This window comes from Arachis hypogaea, chromosome 6 (assembly GCF_003086295.3).
Source record: "Arachis hypogaea cultivar Tifrunner chromosome 6, arahy.Tifrunner.gnm2.J5K5, whole genome shotgun sequence".
In the NCBI taxonomy this organism is placed as follows: Eukaryota; Viridiplantae; Streptophyta; class Magnoliopsida; order Fabales; family Fabaceae; genus Arachis; species Arachis hypogaea.
In genome coordinates this window covers 8,958,777-8,979,125 of record NC_092041.1, presented here as the reverse complement: position 1 = coordinate 8,979,125, position 20,349 = coordinate 8,958,777, and the positions used below count along the sequence as shown (strand labels likewise).

Here is a 20,349-nt window from a genome sequence, read left to right as displayed (position 1 = left end):
AAAGGTCTCTAGAGAAGGGAAAAAGAGCCAAACAAAATCTACAAAACTATCCCTCTACAAAGTCAAGTCATGAACAAAAGAAAGAAACTAACCTCTTTCTGAAGATAAGGAAGCAGAAGTCTCCGAAGCCCGAAAGTATAGTATAAATGAGCACAACACGAACAGAGAAAGAGGAAGTTTGAAAGATTGTAGAAACGGAAAATGGAAAGAGAGGGAAAGTATTTATAAACATGTCAAGGGGCATAATGGTAAAAACGGAGCAGTCATTAATGAGATTGCACCGTTACCAAAGCCCTCAACACTTCTCCAACGGACACGACGCTTGAATTGACGTAACCGTCAGAAGCGAAGGGTCGCGAAAATCACATCGGTTTATAAGACCCGTGTTTCCTCCACGTAAGTCGGCTACGAACCCGAGTTAAATACTTGAACCCAAGCTCTAAAGAGACTTTGGGCTCAAGTAGGGGCACTGTTCATACCCTGGCCCAACGTCAAAGGCCCAGGTCCAAATAAAAGGCCTAACCCAAAGGATTAAGCCTAGTTAAGTACCGACCTTCACATAAGAAGTCGGTACCAACCACGACTTGCCTTAAAGAAGTCGGGTATGAGATTAGCTGGCAGATAAACACTCATTCAAATGAGTAACCGCCCCTAAAATCTCTCTAACCGCTTCCTAAAGCCATATCTTAACCTCCCAAAGATAATGGGGCGGTTAATATCCTAAAGATACGGCACTACACCAACGGTGGTTATTGGCTCACCACTATAAGTACACTGACACCCCTCAGGTATCTCTAAGTCCAATACTCTCTAGACCTGCTCACACTCTTGCTAACTTAGGCATCAGAGTGTCTTTGCAGGTACCACCCCCCATTCACTCGCGAGCACAAGTCGGATGGAGCCTCCCGAGTTGCAAACCCATCTGGAGTCCTCCTCCTTCATACATTTGGGCTGACCGACGCCATCCATCTTATTCATCTCCAGTTACCCACCGTAACAGTATTATAATATAGTATTAAAATTTTTATGATTGAAACATCTAGAGTTCGATTATTTGATCTTTGTTGAATCTAAAAAAATTAATAGCATAAGATAAATAATATTATTATATATAACTTAAAGAAAAAGCAGAACATATTATTACATTAGCGTACAATTCTTGTGAATTCAACATCATACTAGTAATATGATTTATTCACAACTAAACTATAAACACCCCATTATTTTTCCTATCTTATGTATTTGGAGAATCATAAGCATAGTACGTACTAGTGCCAGTTCACAATGTGCCTGTGTTGTGTTGTAATAATTATACATAATTAAAGTTGGACGAGGAGTGAGCTTATATCATTTGCTATATTCTCAGCATCATACCTAGCTCCATAGAAGCCTTTCCTGGAAAGCCCAACGCAATACAACCCATTCTTTCCCTTCCAATGGTCCGGGTAACTGGGCTTTGGAATCCCGTCCTCGTTCAGAAGGTAATCATCCCCCTACGCGCATAAACTTAATTGTTACATGGATTTAACTAATTAATACAAAATAATAGAATATTTCTAAGTATTTTATATTTATTAGTTAAACTTTGACTGATACCCAGGTATATTCTTTAGCCTTTTAGTAAAAGAAAATACTCACATACATATCGAAGTTATACATAAAATATAAAGACACGCATTCATTGTCAAAATAAAAAAGAAAAAAAAGGGATCCATGTGATTTTTTTCTTTTTCTGTATCTTTGTATTGTTCCACTATACGTATAAGAGAAGAGAGCATCTTTAGCAAAATCTTATTTTATATAATAATACTATAAAAAGTTGTCAGGTGTTCTAAGAATATTAAAATTTTAATAATTTTAATCATTAATTTTTATTATAAAAAAATATAATTATAATAAATATATACTAAAATCTATTATTAATATGAAATATATATTAAATAATATATATATATTTATATATAAATATTATAGTGTTTGATTTTAATATATAAATAATATTTTTATAAAAATATATAATTAAAATCAACTACTAAAACTAACTGAATTATTAATATTTTTGGAATAATTGATAATTTATTTCCAATACTGTATACATGTTATTGAAGTTTGATAGCTATCTAGCTGGTTTATGTATTTTTTTTTATTTGACTTAATTGGTTATTTACATGAAAACGTGTAAAGTAGTTTTTATAGGAAGAAGATAAACAAAATGTAAAAGTATGATATGTTAAATAATTTAATTAATATAATAAATAAAAAATGTTTGAAGGATATTAAATTTATTATTTTTAATTATTATTTTAAATTATTAATTTAATTTTTTTTAATAATCTAACAACATAGTCTAACTTATATTTTTAAATATTAATAATTAATTAATAACTAAAAATAATAAATTATGATGATTGTTTAAAATTTTTTATAGTAAAATATCTGATGATGTTGTCATGTTGAACTATCATATCTCATATTTACGTAAAAACTACTCTAGCTATCTTTGTTTTTGTGTTTGCGTGACACGCCGATGGGATAAAAGTAATAGAATGAAGGAGACAATAAGTCAATAAGTTTTAGTATTTACAAACCTTAAGCCACTTGTGCGTTGATCTTTTGAAACCAGTGCAGAAAATAATGGAGTCAAAGGGGTGCGATTGGCCATCCTTGAACATAACGTCCTTGCCTCTTACGCTTTCAATTTCCGCTGGCAACACCTAAGTAAACACCAATAGAATCATTGCTTCTTTGTCATCACGTTAACACTTTAACATAACGAAACATAAGGTAATATGCTAATATTTCATCTCAATTAGGTGTCAACTACACACTCCTAGCTTATGACATTGGCGCATTGCTATTTGCTGGGTATCCAACCAAAGAGTGTTGTTTAAGGAGATCTGGGCCGAAAGATGCACGAATTTCAGACCAAAAATCTGAGAATGGATAGTTTCTAAAGGCAACTTTTAAGTTTTTGGATAGAACACGTAAAAGATTCCATGATTTGAAATTAAAAAGAGTACTAACGTTTGAAACAACGAGTTTTTTTTTCTATTTTTGTTGATAATTTTTTTTAAAGATATTTTGAAGAATGAATTATTCTATCTGTGCAAATAGACTGGATGCATTAATAATATTTATCTATCACAAAAATAAAAAGATGATAATATGTATGTTTTTGCGTTCATCTGATACACAACGAAAGATGAGACTCTGAAGACTATAGCTGAAATAAATCATATGAGATTGAGAGGGCAGATTGTGTACGTGGGAAAAGCAAAGTATAAAAGAATAACTAAGACAAATGTTCGAAAGACAGTTCAGAAAGAAGGTGATAGTCGGAATAAGACAAATTTTTAGCCTCGGAGAGGAGATAACCAAAGACAGGTAGAAAAACTAACGAGGCACCAAAAAGAACCAAACCCACATGGAAATAGGTGGACGAAGAAAGTGGAAGTATCGGCGGTGAAAGAGAATCTGGACTAGGTACAGAGAAGTCTGGTCGGCGGTATAACGAAACCAATTGATTGGAAAAAACTTGCCTTAAGTTGTCCAAGTACGAGAACTGGAAGCGTATAAAGTTCTTTTGACTTTTGATCTGTATTGAATGCAGAAGAAGTATATACGTTTACAATGAATAGTCTCTTGCATTTCCTCCATAGTGTATGGAGATGGGATGAGACAAAGCGATGTAAAATTCGAAGAATATGATTAAAATGCTACAGAGTTTCGTTACATGCCTAATCAGCAGATACCTTTAGTATGTTAGGAAACCAATGGGGAAAAATAATTGGTTATGACAAAGTGACAGAATTGCGCATGTCTTTTAGTGTTGGACGAATGTAATTTGATACTTATATCATGGATATGATTAATGAATGGGTCCATATCACAGTAGGTATCAATAGATTCAATGTGCTAGTGAACAAAGTGAGACGGAAATCTTTTGGATTAAATTGTTATGAAGAAGCTAATGGAAAAAGTGACTATAATTGTGAACAACGAAGAGCACTTGCAGAAAGGAAGTGTGCGGATACGAGTTTAAAGAGTGCACGAACTACAAAACTGGCGATTTTCAATGACCAGGCAACCGATGTGGTGATGGAAGAGCTAAGAAAAGACGGAAAAGATAAAGGTAGGTTGGTAATTTCTGAAATTATTTTGAATGAGTGGATTAATGATCATTCAAAATAAAGTCAGATAAAAACGGTAATATATCAACTAATTTATGAAGGAATTGAAGAAAAAACAGATTGTGTGGGATGTGATTACATTAATTATGAAGCTAGCTCTGAAAATATAATTACATGGGTTTATGAAGGTAACTTTAATGGGTTGGAAAGGAGGGGCAAAAGGAATAAGAAAGAAGAAGATTTTTTGTAGGTTTGGTGCTAAGCCCAACAACTCAAGGATGTCCAACCAAGGTACGGAGGGATCCTTGGACGTGGTTTCCTCAATCTACTGGTTCGGTGATATTGGGTTGGGTCTAGAACCCGAGTCAGGCTTGATGGAAATGGAGTATAGTTTCCATGATAGGGATAGCCACGTTAGAGAAGGGTCTACGGCAATTGTGTAGGAAGCTTCATCTATGACACTTGTGCTGGAGACTAGCGTGGAGGTGACCGAAGGAGGCCGAATCGATGTTGAAGGAGGGAAGCTAAAGGCTAGTCGAAGCAGAGGAGGCTCACTGACGCCGCCTATGTTGGGTCATAAAATCGAGGAGGAGTTGGTGGCGGAGAACAGGTGGGTTGGGTGGGTATGTTTATGATGATGGTGCGGAAGATGTTGATGAAGGAATGGGTGATAGGAATGACATTGTGAATGATAGTGGCATGGATTCTGGCAAAAAGGGAACAACTTTGACAAAGTGCAAGGGGAAGCTGTCAGAACACAATGAAAAAGTAGCAGGGAAGAGAGTTGTTGATCATGGTGGTTTGGACAAGAATAAAGGAAGTAAGAAAAACAGAGATGGTATTTTGGAGGAGCAGATGCTTAAAAATAGAAAAATTTGGGACTTCGCATTAAAATCAGGTGCAATTTTATACAATAAAGAAGATGATATCATTACTATTCTCCAAGCGTATAATGAAAAAAATTGTTCAGAAAAGAATATTGGCAAAATAGAAAAAAAAAAGCAGGTAGTGACGAAGAGATTGAGGGGTGATAAAAATTTGAGCATGGTCAAAAACTTCAAAAAAAATGTTAATTTGAATATGTTAGGCTTATTTAAGACTAAGAAGCAGGTAATGACAAAGTTTGATGTAATAAAAATTTAAGAGAGTATTGCTGTGGGTTGGAAATTTGTTGGGTCGGGGATGCTTCGGGCAGTTTGTTGTTAATTTGGGATGAAATAATATTTAAAATGAGTCACTGGCATAAATGAGAGCATTAATTATGTGTTGAAGGGGTGGAAGTCAATTTCCATTTTATTATATGCGAAGTTTCAACGAAATTGTGCAGGTGGAGGAGAGAAAGGATGCCGCCAGATTAACAGCGGCTACGATGATTCTAAGAATTAGATACAAGATATACAATAGGTGGACTTCCGCTTCAGAAGTTTATATGGTTTACATGCCGATCTTGCAGTCAGATTGATAGAGTTTTAGTATATTATAGAAAGAGGAACATAAAAAATAATTGATGAGTTTCATTGTCATTATTTTTTTGTTTTTTTATTTTTTTTAATTTTTCTATTTATTTATTGTTATTCTTGCTCCACTTATTGTATTGAGCTCTCTTATTCAAAAAAAAAAAAACATAAGCTACACAGCACATGCAAAAAAGTTAAAATTCTCTTACATTTTTTTTAGATAATTTATAATAATTTGACCCACACAACAAAAAAGAGAAAGACAACAAAGCAACTCTAAAAGATAATTAGTTATCTCCTTTAACATTATCATTAAAGATAATTAAATACTCATGAGAATTACGGTCAAGAAAGAAGAAAGTAAATTAACCGAAAATAACCTCATTATCTTGGTAATATTAGACAAAAAAACTAAAATTTATTTTATTTAATATTTATTAATATTATAATTAATAAATTTTAACTACTTGTTATTAATTTTTTGTTATTAAATATTTTTTTTAAAATTATAATGATAGATGATAGAATTAATTATGTGAAAATTGTCAGAATTATTGTGAGCAAGAAATATAAGAAAGGAGAAGACCGAGAATCACAGTGGGTTTATTCATGCATTGATCAAATGTGTGAATCAATTTTCTCAACCTTCTTTTGGGAGGAAGAAAAAACTTATATTCCAGTGGTGATCTTAAATAAATTAGAATTAGATGGAAAACAATGAATTAATTGTATTGGTCTTGTTGAAAGGAGATTTATATACAAGTTGCATTAATGAGGTAATTAATTGTTTAATTTAGAAAAAATAGATAAAAGTATATATGAATTTTTATACGGTGAATAGATGTATATTCTAATTTTTTAATGAGTTATTTGTACACATCAATATAAAATTTCGTTGTATTTCTAATTTTTTGTCATCTGAGTAATTTTTTCGATGGTGATAAAAGATAGGTGACACGTTATTGTGTGATGTGGCTATTTTAGATGACATGGTAAAAAAATAAAATTATTAAATTTGTTAAAATAAAATTATTCTCACTGCCACTCTTCCATTTTCAGTCTCATCCTCACCTTTTCGCCGCCGCCATTGCCGCCACTAACACGACATCATTCTCGAGCAAACACCAACACCATGACATCAACATCACCTTTTACAAGTACCACCTCAAAATTATATCCCAACCTTTCCACTGTCACTCCAGCCATGTCACCCTTCCAAACTTTTAACCTCTCACTGTTGTCACTTACCCTCCCAAATTTCTAATTTATCAATTCCATCCTATCTCATCTTTATGTCATCGCCAACTTCTACCATCACAATTCTATTAGTACCATCATATTCTTTAATTCCAACAATAACAACAACATTCCATTTTTTTCATAATAAAAAGAAGTTTGAGAGAAGAAAGACATCAAGATTCAGAAAAATGGAAGAATGAAGCAACAAATTCGGAGACAAGAATGTGGAGAGAGGGGTATGAAGTCAAGGTCGTGAAGTTGGGGATGGAGGTGTGAGGGTGGTGGTTGCGGTGATGGAGGTGAGGAATGAAAATGGAAGAGTGGCAGTGAGAATAATTTTATTTTAACAAATTTAATAATTTTATTTTTATTATGTCATCCAAAATGGCCACATTACACAATAACGTGCCATTTGGCCTTCACTACCGCCAGAAAAATTACTTAGGTGACAAAAGATTAGAAATAACAATAGAGTTTTATATTGGTGTGTACAAATGACTCATTAAAAATTGGAGTGTACATCTGTTTGTCGTATAAAAATTCTGTGTATTTTTGTCCATTTTTCTTTTGATTTAACTAATTATTTACTAACTAATTAGTTCAGTGACTTAATAAATTACAATTAACTAATTTAATATAGTAGTGGCAAATATTTCCATTCCAGTGGGAGCATATAAATTGTATGTGCCTAACTTGGTCATGAAAAATTGAAATTGAGGATCATGAAAAGCTTTCATCAAGATGTCTGCTAATTGACACCAACTCAAAACATGCATCAGTTTAACAATTTTAGCTTCCACCTTTTTTCTATTAAAATGACAATTAATTTCAACATATTTGGAGTGTTCATGCATGACTGGGTTTCTAGCCATATGAATGACAGACACATTATCATGTAACACACATGGTTAAGTTGATGTTGGCATTCATGAACTTCAATAGAGCCATGATGGACACGATTTCACATACTGTATTGGCTAGAACCATGTATTCCGCTTGGGTCAAATTTCACGAAACCACATCCTGCTTCTTACTTTTTCAAGATACCAAAGAGTCACAAAGAAAGGTGCAATAGCCAGTAGTTGAACGACGTGACGAGAAGAGCAGACCCTGACCAGGTGAGGCTTTGATATATCTAAACACATGCACAACATTCAATGTGGGATTCAAGGGTCAGACATGTATTGTGCGAGTTTCACATACGCAAATATGATGTCTAGATGCGAGATTGTCAAATACATTAAGCGCCCAATGAGTCGTCAATAGCATTTAGGATCTGGGACAGGTTTAGCTTCATTGGCCTTGAGTTTATGATTGGCCTCCATGGGATGTTGGCAGGCTTGCAATCTAAGTAACTAGTGTCCTCTAAGAGAGAGAAAGCATATTTACGTTGTAAGAGAACAATGCCTTTTTTGGATTTTGCTAACTCCAGGCCAAGAAAAATTTTGAGATTCCCCAATATTTTTAACTTGAAAATTGACTGAAGTCTTTGGTTAATATAGTCCACCATTTCATATTTGGATCTAGCAATAATGATATCGTCTACATACAGAATAAAGAATATAGTAGACTTACCTTCACCCAACAAAAAAAGTAGTCTTGCTTGCACTGTTTGAAACTATGTACAGTGAGAGTTAAGTAGAACTTAGTGAACCTTTGGCAAGAGGCTTAACATAAGCCATAGAGTGAACGAGTAAGTTTGCACACGAGACTTTGGTTTTGTTGTGGATGGCCAAGAGATAAGTCCAAATAGACTTTCTCATTGAGCTCATTATTGAGGAATGCATTACTAATATCTAGCTAGAGTAAACTCCAATTCTTCATTGTATCTATTGTTAAGAGGGCTCTCATTGTTGTAATTTTGGCAATAGGGCTAAAAGTGTCACGAAAATCTACACCTGCTTGTTGTGTGTAGCCTTTGGCGACTAAGCGTGCTTTGTACCATTTGAGACTGCCATCTGCGCTCATTTTAGCATTATAAATCCAACGACATCCAATTGCATGCTTGTTTGTGGGTAAAAGAACTAATTGCCAAGTCTGATTGGCCTCAAGTGCATCAAGCTCCTCCTTCATGGCATTCCTCCATTTTTAAAATTTAACAACTTGGTGGTAGAATTGAGGTTTTGGTATGACATTGGCGTGGGGGATGCTGTGATGGTAGGTAAGAATTAATCAATGGTGACTGATGTAGTTAGAGATGAGATAGGAAGATGTAGCGTGGTGAACATAATCATGTAGATAAGCAAGGATTTGAATTTGCCTAAAAGATCTCCTAAGTTGGTTTGGTAGATGTTGGTTGTGGCATTGGACAAGGAAGGTTCATATTGAGAGGAATGAGTGGTGGGAGAAGATGTAGAGTGTGGTACTTGTGGAGTGAGATCCTAAGTAGGTTTGAGGAGGACAAGATCTACAAATAGATCTTCACTAGTCTGTAGATGAAGTGATGAAGCAAATGGCATCATGTTTTAATGAAAAATGACATCTCTTGAGATGAAAATGTGCTTGCTTTGCAGGTTATATAGTATATATCCCTTATAGCTAGTTGAATATCCAATGAAGACAGAAAAATTAGGTTGTATAGTGGCTAGATAGACAATGCATCCAAAACTTATCAAATTTATATAGGAGGGTGCTTTCTTGAAGAGCAATTCAAATTGTGTCTTGAATTTTAGGATTGAACTTTGGATTTTATTGATTAGAAACATAGTAGTAGCTACACACTCATCCCAGTAATTGATGGGCACCTTAGACTGAAAATACAAGGCTTTTGCAACATTCAATAAATGTCGGTGCTTCCTTTTGACAACAACATTTTGTTGAGGTTAATATGGGTAAGATTGATACAGAATTTTCTTTTATTGTAGAAAATCAGTCAGAGCAAGCTCTTTAGCATTATCATATCTGAAGCATTTTATCTAGTGCTAAACTGAGTCTCAATTAGAGAGTAAATTTTTTAAGCAAATAGTAGCATCAGATTTGTTAGTCAACAAATAGATCCAACAAAAACAAGTAGCATCATCAACAATTATAAAGAAAAATCTCTTTCCATTATAAGTTGGGACATGATAAGATCCTCTTATATCGCAGTGAAAAAGATCAAAAGCCTGTGAAGACATATTATTGTGTGACTCAAATGGAAGTTTTCTGAATTTAGGTAGTGAATGAACTTCACAGTTACTATAATTTAATTTATTTGTCAAATGCAAAGTGTCATCTAAGTGATGCAAAAGCCTAGAAGGAATATGACCTAAACGAGTGTGCCACAATTGTGAATTAACATGTTTATTGATGAAGAAAAATAGGTAATATAGGACATTAATTAGAAACTGGACGAGCTTGTGTATTTGGTAACAAAACATTGATTTGGGATTCTACTTTCAGGATATATAATCCTTGTTGCAAATCATCTATTCGAATCTTCTTCAATGAGTTTCTGTCCCAAATAGTGAAATAATCAGAACCAACTGTGACTGTGAATGTAAAATTCGATAAAAAAGTTGATGCCCACAGAAAATTTACATGAAAATTAAGGACAAAAAGAACATGTATAAGAGTGATATGTTTATTGATTAAGAATGTGCCTATAAAATTGGCATGAAAGGTGTCACCATTAGGCAAAGCAACTGAGTAATTTTGTGAAGTGTGAATTGAATTGAATAAAGACAAGTCACATGTGATGTGGATGGTGGTTTCATTGTCTGAAATCCAATAAGTATTTGGTAATTTTGATCTTATCACTGATGTATTGAGGATAATACCTATTGGAGGTGCAACTTCTGTCAACTCATTGGAGATAACTTCATGAATTTGGTGATTGTTTAGCAAGTTCAGCAATTTTTGAATTTATGTTTGAGTTAACTCTGAGTTGAAAGTGCTTTTTGATCTTGATTCAATTGAGAAGTAGCAACATTATGGACAGATGTCTTTATCCTTCAACTTCTACCATACTTGGGTTGAAACCCATAGATCTTGTAGCATTTGTCAATCGAATGGCCAAAAATTTCACAATGAATCTGAGCTTGCACTTAACGCTCATGCTTTCCTCATGACTCGAATATAGGAGTTATAGTTGTCTTCAGTAAGCTGCTGAGTGATCAGCACAAGTCCTAGTTGATTGGACAAGAATAGAGAATAAGGATCAATCTTCATTGAAGAAGCAGAAGAGGAAGTAGAGTTCTACATAAATCAAAAGAAAAGGATGCAGCACAGAGATGAATAAGAAGTAGATGAATCTTCTTCTCAAAACTCGTTGATCGGAACCGCAATTTCTACAAACGAGGAATTTGTGAAATTGATATATTCTCGTCAAACTCTATCGTGTGAGTTGAGAGAAGAAAAAAAAGAATGGGGTAGAAGATGGAAGACGAATATGGGGAAGAAAAGATGAAGGAGCAGAAGGTTAAAAAAAAGAAGAATATCTTCAAATACCATCTTAGATAAATCAAATTAGATGGAAAATGATGAATTAGTTGTATTGATCTTGCGTGCCGAGAGGGAGTTTATATACAAGCTACATTAGTGAGGTAACGAACTACTTGATGTAACTAACTATTTATTAACTGACTAGTTCAGTGACTTAAATTACAATTAACTAATCTAATAATATAGTATTGGCTAACAGATACCTCTTCACATCACATGCAGCTAACTATTTTCATAAGTGTCTAACTAATTTAGTGCTGCTGTAACTAACTATATCAGTACCAAATTAAGTTAGAGTAAAGTATCATTTTTGTTTCCAATATTTGGAGTAAGTCTCAAATTTGTCCTTAACGTTTTAATCGTTATATGTAATCCCTAACGTTTTAAAATCTATCAATGTTATCCTTCCGTCAATTTTGTTAAAATCCTTTAACCTCTATTATTATTTTTTTGGACATTGTCCGGGTCAGACCGGGCCAATCCAACCCAGACTCCAAAGAACCCAACCTAATCTGAGACTAGAACCCATTCACTACATAATGCCAAGTTCGAAACTTCCATCTTCTTCCCTCGTTCAACTTCATCTTCTTCCCTGGTTCAGCTGCATCATGAGCATCGTCAGCATCAATCGTCCGTGCCCGTCCCGCCAAGCCCATGGTGCCCAAAACAATTATCGGTTATCGACGCTAAGGTAGCTGCAATACCCAATCCTCAAGTAAATTCCAACGCCATACTCCTATTGCCAAAAACGGTGACCCTAAGAGACGCTTCCGCCGCAGAGCTCCCCAGACCCAAGCCCAGCAACTCTCACAAGCACAAATTCTCAAAATTGAAGATTCCTCAATCCCCACCAGATCTTTTGATTTCGGTATTAGGGTACTTCACTGTTTGAATTTTTAGGTTTTGGTTGCAGCATGTAGTACTTCAGAGGCTTTTTTTGTTTTTCTTGTTCTTGTTCTTCTTATTCTCCTTGATGATGAGCTTCGCATCCTCTGTCGCATGGTGGTGTTCGAGGAACCTCTTTCCCAAAGAGGGAGTGGTGTCGCCAGTTTTATCGGGTTTTGCGGACAAACATGCTTTTAGAAATGCAATTTAGAAATTGGAAGAGGATGAAGGTTCGTGATTTGGGATTTTGGAGAGGGAGCCTCATGCAGTTTTGAAGGGAGACGAGTATGAGACAGAGATTGAAGCGAAGCATGATCACCTTCTTTCGCCTCTGCGAGCTCAGCCACGCATGCACCATCGTCTCCCATGCATTTTTACTGCCATTGGTCACTATTTTGCTATTACTGCTGCGACAGCGCTGTTTCGCTAGTGGAGTTGTACATTTTGTATGGTGATGATGTGACGGTAGAGTGCAAGTGAGGAAAAAAGAGTTTTTCTTTTTTTTTGTTTTGTATTTTCTATTTTGAGAGAGGTTTTTTTATTATTAAAAGTTTTTTTAAAATTTTTAACAAAGTTAACGGTAGGATAAAATTCATATGATTTTAAAATGTTAAAAATATAAATATAATATTAAAACATGAAGAATAAATTTAAAACTTAACACAAACGTTAGAAAAAAAAAACAATACTTTACTCATTAAATTATAATAGTGTTAGTGTATTTTTTATTTTGACATGTATGCAACTAGCAGAGAGATAATGTCTCCGTGATTTTTTTTTTTGTTTTGAATGTCATCAAAGAAAGATATTTTCGTAGAGAATATTTGTAAATTGTAACAAAGTACTAGTAGAGTAGTAGTATTAATTTAATTGTATATCAAAATTAATTATTAGTATAAAATATATATTAAAATATAAATATATATTATAAATAAATTAAACCATATATATTATCCACAAATATATTGATGGTCAATTTTAATATACGAATAGTATTTTTGTTAATTTAATATTGATACATATATGTTAAAGTGACGAGAAAAAAAAATATGCAATCTGTAGCTTTAAATTGAAGTTGCAATTATGAAATGAAGGAATTAAAAGTGTCCCAAGTATAGCACACAACCCAACAACCCCCTTAGTCCTTAGAGAGGAAAATGGAGAGAGAAGCAACGGCAATGTATTTTATCTAACTATAACGTAAACAACGTTAATAGACTTGGATGCAGTGATATTCTTATACACGTGCATGAGCATCTGATATCTACCTATAGTTTTAGAGAAAAGATATATGTACTATTTTTTATATAAATTTTGTATATTTTTTTAGTACTAAACATAATTAATATAAAATGAAAAAATAAAAAATATTTTTTATACCATAAGAAAATTAAATAAAATAAAGAATATAAATATAATTAATTATCGAGAAGTGCATGTAACATAGTTATAAAGAAAAAATATAAAAAGTTAACTTGTAATTAATATTAGTTTATCTTTTAATTTTAAATTTTTTAAAATTCAAAAATTTATTTATAATTAAAATTTTAAAATTTAAAATAAATAAAATTATTTTTTAAAAAAATTAAATAATATTAATAAAAGATGTTTGTTATAATATCTAAAAATTAATGTCTAGTTATAAAAAAAGTTAAAATTAATATTTAATTCAAAAATATAAAAATTAATAAATTTAAATTTTATTATAAAAAATAAGTTAAATAAAAATTAGACGATAAATAAAAAACAGCATAAAATTGGCCTAAATAAATGCTCACTCTCTTTACCATATTTAGTTACAAAATTAAGGCACACAGAGTCATTGATAATATTAGAACCATAGACATACCTTGAGCTCTCCAGACTTGATCTTTTGAGAGGTTCCGACATCAATGATGGGATACTTGCCGTACTTGACCTTCATATAAAAGGGTCCCTCATTAGGCCTGGCTATCCCATACTTGCTCATGTCTCCGTACATCAACCTGCTCAACATCACCACCAACTTGTCCACCCTCCTTACTCCCACATAATTCAACAGAAACAGCCCCATATTCGCTATCTCCCGGGACACAATATGAACCTAACCATAATTAATCATCATTAACAACAACCATTAATTACTATTCATATATTGCGTTGTGCAATGCAACTAAATAATAATAATAAGGAAAATGCTACTTATCATTTGATTGAACATGCAAAACGTTCAACGATTTCAAGATCGAATCAATCATTGCAATATACTACAACGAACCAATAATGAGAATCTATCCTAGATTTATACACGCTCTTATAAGTAAAATGCAAGAAGCTATCATTGTATAATAAGTAAGTAAGACGCTTCTAGTTTATTAAGATGTTCCTTCTTCATACAAAAAAAAAAAGAGTGTCTTTAATAAGTTTCTCTCCAATTAAATAGCTCTACAATTTTTACTTTAATATTTTTTAACACAATTATGATGAATTAGTACAGTGTAACATTAAATGATCTAAAACAAAAATGGTAGATGACTATTATTATTAGCCACCCAACGCAGTAAATATATAAAAAAAATTTAAGTTAATAAATTAAAATATTATTCGTACGCTAAAAAAAATTACTAAATTAACTATTATTATATCTTTGTACATAAATTTCATGTATTATTTTTATACATTTTTATACAAGACAACGACTGAATTTTAGTACACACCTGAAAATTTTGACTGCTCACAATAACATACAATTTTAATAAATTAAAAAATATTAAAAAAATTCTTATAATTTATTATTTTTTGTCGTTATAATTAACTATTAATTTTATTATTTTAATTTAGTAATTTAATAATATATTTTAATCTACTATTTTAAATATTAATAATTAATTAATAATTAAAAATAATAAATTTTGATAATTCTCTAATATATATTTTTTTAAATTACCGGGCTTCGAACAACAATGGAAGTTATGGCACCGTGGTTGATAAGGTCAAGTGAGATCTCCATGCCGGAATTGCCAGAACCCACAACAAGAACATGCTGAGCCTCAAATCCCTTGCCAGATTTGTACTCAGTGGAATGAATAACCTTCCCAGGAAAACTACCCAACCCTTCAATTTGAGGGACAAAAGGGTCAGTTGTCTCCCCCGTAGCCACCACCAAGAACCCCCCTAGATACTCCTCAACCTCGCCGGAATCCTCGTTCCTGGCCTTCACCCTCCAGCTCTTGGCTTCCTGATCGTACGCGGCAAACTCCACGGTCCTCCGGTACAACGGAGAGATCGCGAAGTGAGCAGCGTAGTGGTCGAGGTAAGTCAAGAACTGGTTGCGGGGAACGTAGGAAGGCGAAGAAGGGGGGAATGGCATGTGAGGGAGGTGGCAGAGGTGCTTCTTGAGATGGAGATGGAGACGGTCGTAGGTGTGTTTCTTCCAAAGAGAAGCTGAACAGTCTTCTCTCTCGAGGAGTATGTACGGAATTGATTTCTTGGTTAAGCATGCAGCCATGGAGAGACCCGAAGGCCCTGCTCCAACCACTATCACTCTTCTTCTCTCATCCTCCATTCTTATGTGTGTTTCTTTGTGTACTGTGGCAATGGAAGAAAGGTAGCTAACAGGTATAGTAGCTATTAATAAGGGAAAATGCTTAGGATAATAATATTTTCAAAAAATTTAGAAAATTAACTTGTATTAATCTAAATATAAAATAAAAATATTAATTATCAAACTTTTTTCATTAATATATGCTACATTAACATACGGCGGTTTGGATCACAACATAACTTATTCATTTTGTTTAAAGAGTAGAGTATGTTTTTTTCCCTAATGTTTGGGATAAATCCTATTTGTATCCTTAACGTTTGTAAAAGTGATTCAATGTTATCATGTCGTCAATTACACATCATGAATGCTTTAGTTTAGTTTTAAAAATCTCTTCTTAAAATTAGAATGCAAATGTTTGGAATAGAATCGATGATCCACTCCAAAAAATAGCTTATCAAAAGTTGAAACTAATTCCTACAATATTTATATAATTCATTTTTCTAGGGACATAATTGAATCTAAACACAAATAGTGGGTATAATATTAAAATCGAACACATTCAAGTGAGAATAATTGAAAAATATAATCTGATTTGTTTGTATAATTGATAGTAGGATAACATTGAATCACTTTTATAAATGTTAGAGATACAAATAGAACAATTTAAACGTTAGAGACACAAATAAAACTTACCCCAAACATTGGGGACAAAAACGATACTTTACTTTTTGTTTAAAAAATACAACGAATCGACTAATAATTAAATAATAATAGTTAGAATTAATCAAATATACATATTAGCTAAAATAATTAAAGAAAAAGTATATGAACCAACTCCAAATCAACCAAGAATGGAACAGTTTAGTTAATTATAAATATAGTAATTAGTTTTATTTATATATAATTTAAAATATTAGTTATTAAATATTTTACTATATTCAAATTGGGAGGAGATACGTTTAGTATCATTGCAATGTGAATTACGAAAACTGATTCAATTAATTTTCGTCTCTTTACCCTCTTTCCCTCTCCAGGAAACAGATTTATAACCATCCAATTTACAAAGAAAAGAAATATTCTAATGTCTAATATAAACACTATCCATGTAGAGATTTTAGATTCACTCAAAAACATTTGGCTAATTTTTTGCTAAAATTATTTTAGTTTTCTAATATTATTGATAATTAAATAAATAATTTTTTTACAATAACATAATAAAAAATTGTAAGTACATATTTTTATATGATAGTTAATTTTTTTACACACATAATTTGATATTCTAATAAATGAAAACGAGTTGGAATCTTATATTATACTCAATAAATAAATGAATAAAAGATGAGCTGAAATCCTGGCCTGTAGGGTGGGACAGGATATACATACAGATTCCTATAGACGCTTCCCTGTGCATGTAAAAGCTGTGGTATTTAAAGTCTTAAATTTGTACACGTATTAATTAAAAAGAAAAATATAAAAAGTAAAACTATATAGGAAATATTTAACGAAAATAAAATACTTATCGGATATACAAATATAATTTCTCTAATTAAGAATATATATCGGTGAATACTATATATATAATATTTATTTAATAAAAAAAACTGACAAGAGATATGAATACTTTACTAAATTAATGTGCCATGTTTGGTACCGTATTAAATCCAATGATGCTATGACGTAATCTCTATTATTTTGTAATTTTTTGTACATATATATCTTCTAGTAGGAGGATTGCTTCCTCGCCTAGTCGTTAGTATGGATGGAAATAGAACGAGTCGAATTGAACCTTGATTTTGACGAGTTTGATTTATATTATAAATGGATGTTTAAATTTAAATTTGTTATTTTTTATAAGTTTTTTTAAGTTTGAGTCTAATCTATTTAAAATTATTCGATAAATTTATGAGCTTTTGAAAAGTTTATTTTATAAATTATAATTTAAAATAATAAATTTAAAATATATAAATTAATACTAAATATATTTTAAAATTTATAATTCAAAATTATAAAGCATAATTATTTGTATATTATAACTATACTTATAATTATTCATAAAAAAATTTTAACTAGAAAATTACAATTTTAAGTAGTTTTCATTATCGATTTTTTTGTTTGTTTTATTTTGTATTTAATATAAGTGAATATTTAAAATTTAAACTAAAAATAACATATTTTTAATTATAAAAAAATTATTTTAACGAATCAGTTTAACAAATTTTATAAACTATTTAAAATTTATGTTCTAGCCTTTTTAATTAATAGACTTTTTAAAAAGTCAAAACATGACTTATTTAATAAAACGAATCAAATTGAATTGAGTCTAAAATGAGTCGAGTCACAAATTTTTATCGGATAGTTCAATGTACTTTTATTTTTAATCATCTATATATAATTATATTATGCTAGGTGTATATTAAAATAAATTATTAATATAAAATATATATATTAAAATAAAAATATATATTAAAAATAAATTAAATAATATATATATATATCTAAATATGTTAATAACTGATTTTAATATATAAATAATATTTTTTATTTGATTATGTATTTGTATTTTTTTCTCTTTTTATTTATGTATAACTACTAATTAAGATTCGTATATAATTTGGTTGGTGTGACTCAGCATTACAGTATTGAATAAATAAAATATCTCTACGGGACCATTTGATACCTAACTTATTATTAAGGTATATCTATTTCTTTTCTCCATATCCTTTTACGTAGCAATGAATATAATGGAAACTAACAATTTTTCGAAATAATGATGATAATAACATCAAAATGTTAATATACATCTATCCATATACTATATATGTATGTCCTTTTTAATTTAATGGTGTTCTATCGGATGATGATGAGTTTTTCAGCGATGATCAGGAGAACTACGATTTACGCGTTCTTATTGGTTAATGCATTCACATTGAGAAAGCGAATTCAAGTGCTTGTGAAAACATAAAATTATGAATATATATCCATTTTGGACTTCAAAAAATTTTAAACTAGATATTTTAGTCTCTAACTAAAATTAATTATTTGATTGGTCCCTAACATTTAATTTTATCAGTTACTTAGGTCCTTGACTTCGTCAACTCTAACGGAAAATAAAATAGTCCCTGAAAACTTTAACATGGGACAAAATAATACCTGATAACTCTAACAAGAGACAAAATGATCTTTGACCCCTTTATTCGAAAACGACACTGTTATTCCCCAATTTTTATCATATTTCGCATAACCCTAACATTTATACTCTCCTTCTTCACCTTTATAGTCTTCTTTTCTATCTTTTCCTTCCTCTTCTTTAGCTCCAAGATTAAGCCATGGTGTAATTGTCATACGTGTGACACCTACCTCAACATGCCATGAACCACACACTTCTTAAATCTTTGTGACTGATACATCCACCTCCTCTACACTTCACCCACCAAAATCATCTACTTCCACATCTTTGATAACATCACCTCAATCCCGACAACGTCCACGATATCCTCAAGACCAAGTTTCACAACTACTCCAAGGGCACGCGTTTCTCCACTCTCCCGCAAGTAATATAGATTGTTGGACATTAGGACACTATGAGAAGATTCTCCTTCGACATCATATACAAATTCTCATTTGAAATAGACAACGAGTGCTTCATTCCTTCTTTTCCGGAGTCTAAGTTGGCAGACAATTTCGACCTCGCATCCAAACTATTACAACGAGCAATGTCGCCATTGCCGCTCATATGGAAACTGAAGCGATTACTGAACATTGGTTCGGAGAAGAAGTTGAAGAAAGCGATCGGAGTGGTGGACAATGTGGTCATAGAGATGTTAGGGCAGAAGAGGAGGGAGATGACAACGACGATAACGAGTCTTAACAAATCAGACTTGCTGTCTAGATTCATGGGATCCATCGAAGACGACAACTAGTTGAGAGACATACGCATTAGTTTCCTGAGTATAAATTGATTGAGAACAAGTTGAGAATTTTTTTTCTTGTGAAGATTAAATTTATAGAGTGTACATTGTATAGTTTGAAGTTATAGTGTTAAACTGTTAGTGTTATGTGAGATATGATGGAAATTGGAAGAGAACAGTATCGTTTCCGATCAGAAACCATTTTGTCCCCTGTTAGAGTTGTCAGGGACTATTTTGTCCTCCGTTAGAATTAACGGAATAAAGGATCTAAGTGACTAACGGAATTAATTGTTAGAGACCAATCGAATAATTAATTTTAGTTGGGATCTAAAATGTCTAGTCTAAAATTCTGGACTAAAATGAATATATACTCTAAAATTATTTGAAGAATTTTGGTCAGCTAAGCATCTCTATAGTAGCGGCCGTCTTTCGTCTGGAAAACAAAAAATCATGAGAGATATAATCATTAATATATTTTTTATTAATTTAAAATTTAAAAATAATAATTTTATGATATAATATTAAAATTTTTATAATTAAAATATTTAAAATTTAATTTTTGTTATTTAAAAAACAAATAAAACAATTTAAACAAATTTAAAAAAAAACTATTTGAAAAAATGTCTTATAAAGATACAGTATTAGTTTTGATTGATTTATTTAAATAAAAAGGCATTTTTTTATCAAAAATAAATTATTTTTATTAAATTTTAAATACGTTTGGATACATATTTTAAGAAAAATATTTTTATTAAAAAATAAATTATTTCAATTTTTTAAAATAA

General features: G+C 31.6%; 1 protein-coding gene across 1 annotated transcript; it reads right to left on the bottom strand.

The window, feature by feature from the left end:
• Positions 1-1,079: 1,079 nt before the first annotated feature.
• On the bottom strand, positions 1,080-15,727 carry LOC112695856 (probable indole-3-pyruvate monooxygenase YUCCA10). The gene is made up of 4 exons (XM_025748372.3): positions 15,060-15,727; positions 13,983-14,216; positions 2,589-2,714; positions 1,080-1,493 (listed from the first exon to the last, which is right to left on the bottom strand). The coding sequence occupies exons 1-4, from the start codon at positions 15,675-15,677 to the stop codon at positions 1,320-1,322; spliced, it is 1,152 nt and encodes a 383-aa protein (XP_025604157.1). The 5' UTR covers positions 15,678-15,727; the 3' UTR covers positions 1,080-1,319.
• Positions 15,728-20,349: the final 4,622 nt, after the last annotated feature.